This window comes from Phalaenopsis equestris, unplaced genomic scaffold (assembly GCF_001263595.1).
Source record: "Phalaenopsis equestris unplaced genomic scaffold, ASM126359v1 Scaffold000229, whole genome shotgun sequence".
In the NCBI taxonomy this organism is placed as follows: Eukaryota; Viridiplantae; Streptophyta; class Magnoliopsida; order Asparagales; family Orchidaceae; genus Phalaenopsis; species Phalaenopsis equestris.
In genome coordinates, this window is record NW_018164671.1 from 343425 (window position 1) to 344954 (window position 1530).

At 38.7% G+C, this 1530-nt stretch overlaps 1 protein-coding gene across 1 annotated transcript in view; it reads right to left on the reverse strand.

The window, feature by feature from the left end:
• Positions 1-823, reverse strand: part of LOC110023740 (putative nuclease HARBI1) — a 2663-nt gene extending 1840 nt beyond the window's left edge. The window contains exons 1-2 of the mRNA XM_020723297.1: positions 659-823; positions 14-580 (exon numbers count right to left, since the gene is read on the reverse strand). Of these exons, the coding sequence (XP_020578956.1) occupies positions 14-580; positions 659-823 (732 nt within the window). The remainder of the gene's footprint in view (positions 1-13; positions 581-658) is intronic.
• Between the last annotated feature and the right edge of the window lie 707 nt (positions 824-1530).

The window sequence follows — 1530 nt, forward strand, 5'->3', positions numbered from 1 at the left end:
GTGGGATTTGAACTGAATCATCTTCTACAATGGCAAACTCCGTATCCGATCTGGAAGGGTGGCGTCGGATGAAATTGTGTAGCGCCATTGTCGCAACAACGATTTGTACTTGCTTTGGAAAAGGGTATGACGGCATATCCCGTAATATGACCCATTTCTTCTTCCACACTCCGAATGCTCTTTCAATTACGCCGCGCAATGAAGAGTGTCTTTTGTTAAAAGCCTCTTTTTTGCCTCGTGCGACACCACTAGATCTTTCAAAATCCGGAATGTGGTACTTCGTATCTGGGTAGGGCTTTAGATATCCCCTTTGCAATGGATATCCAGCATCAACCAAATAGTATTTACTCAGAGGTGGGTACGGAAATCCATGTATGAAGTTTATGGTAGCGAACTTGAAAACACGACTATCTTGAGCACTTCCTTCCCATCCAGCCATGACAAAAGTAAAGCGCATATTGAAATCACATACGGCCATAACATTTTGTGTTGGGGCGCCGCATCGACCGATGAACGCAACTTTTTCTTCACTAGACAATCGTGCATCGACGTGTGTCCCATCAATAGCTCCAATACAATCCTGGAGTTACAGCTAGAGAGTTTTTTAAACTGTAATGTAATAAAAGTAGAAAGATAAATGTAATGGTAAAAGGCAAACCTTAAAAAATGACATGTATCGAGGGTCATTTGTAATTTGTGAAGGAATTGAATGGAACGTTGGATCCTCGGGCTTCACTACCTTATGGGCCAAACTCACAAGAGAGTTCAAACCGACTAAGAAATATCGGCTGATGGTTTCAGATGAATGTTGGAAACGCTCCATAGCCCCTCTTATTGATTCATTTTGAGATAAGATGTATAGAGTTATTGCAAGCACTTCCGTTGGGGTTGTACTTGTAGAGCCGTGAAACCCATGATTGATCCGGAGTTCATTTAGAAGATCATGAAATATTTCCTGTGTCATACGGAACATATTAAAGAACCTTGTTGGAGTGCGGAACATATTAAAGAACCGTGTTGGATGACCCCGTAATAACTCACCAACCCATCTGTCTCCTACTTTCATACAAGTCATACATGGGTTTCGGTCAACGTGTTTGAGAGAGTAATAATACAACAAGGTAAGGGTAAATGCGACTGTGCGTATGTGGTGGATATATTCTTCATCCATACTACAAAATAATAAAAAGGAAAATGAATTAACTTTAGTAATAACAACAAAAGTATGCTATGCAAAATAAGTAGAACACATGAACTTTGGGCAAAATAAAAACAATATATAATAAAATTGGCCACACAGAAAGAACAACCACATAAAAATGTGAATTGTCCAAAACATCCACGAAGGAGATTAAAAAAGTCTGCATAACATAAACACAACATAGAACAATAGAAATTAAAGTTCATCAATAACTCAAATATTCAGACGTCCATAAAAGATCGCAAGTATTTCACTCGATATTTCGGTTTCAACTTCATAAAAAAATGTCTGATTGTTGGATCTCGTAACACCTTCACGTATTGAATGTA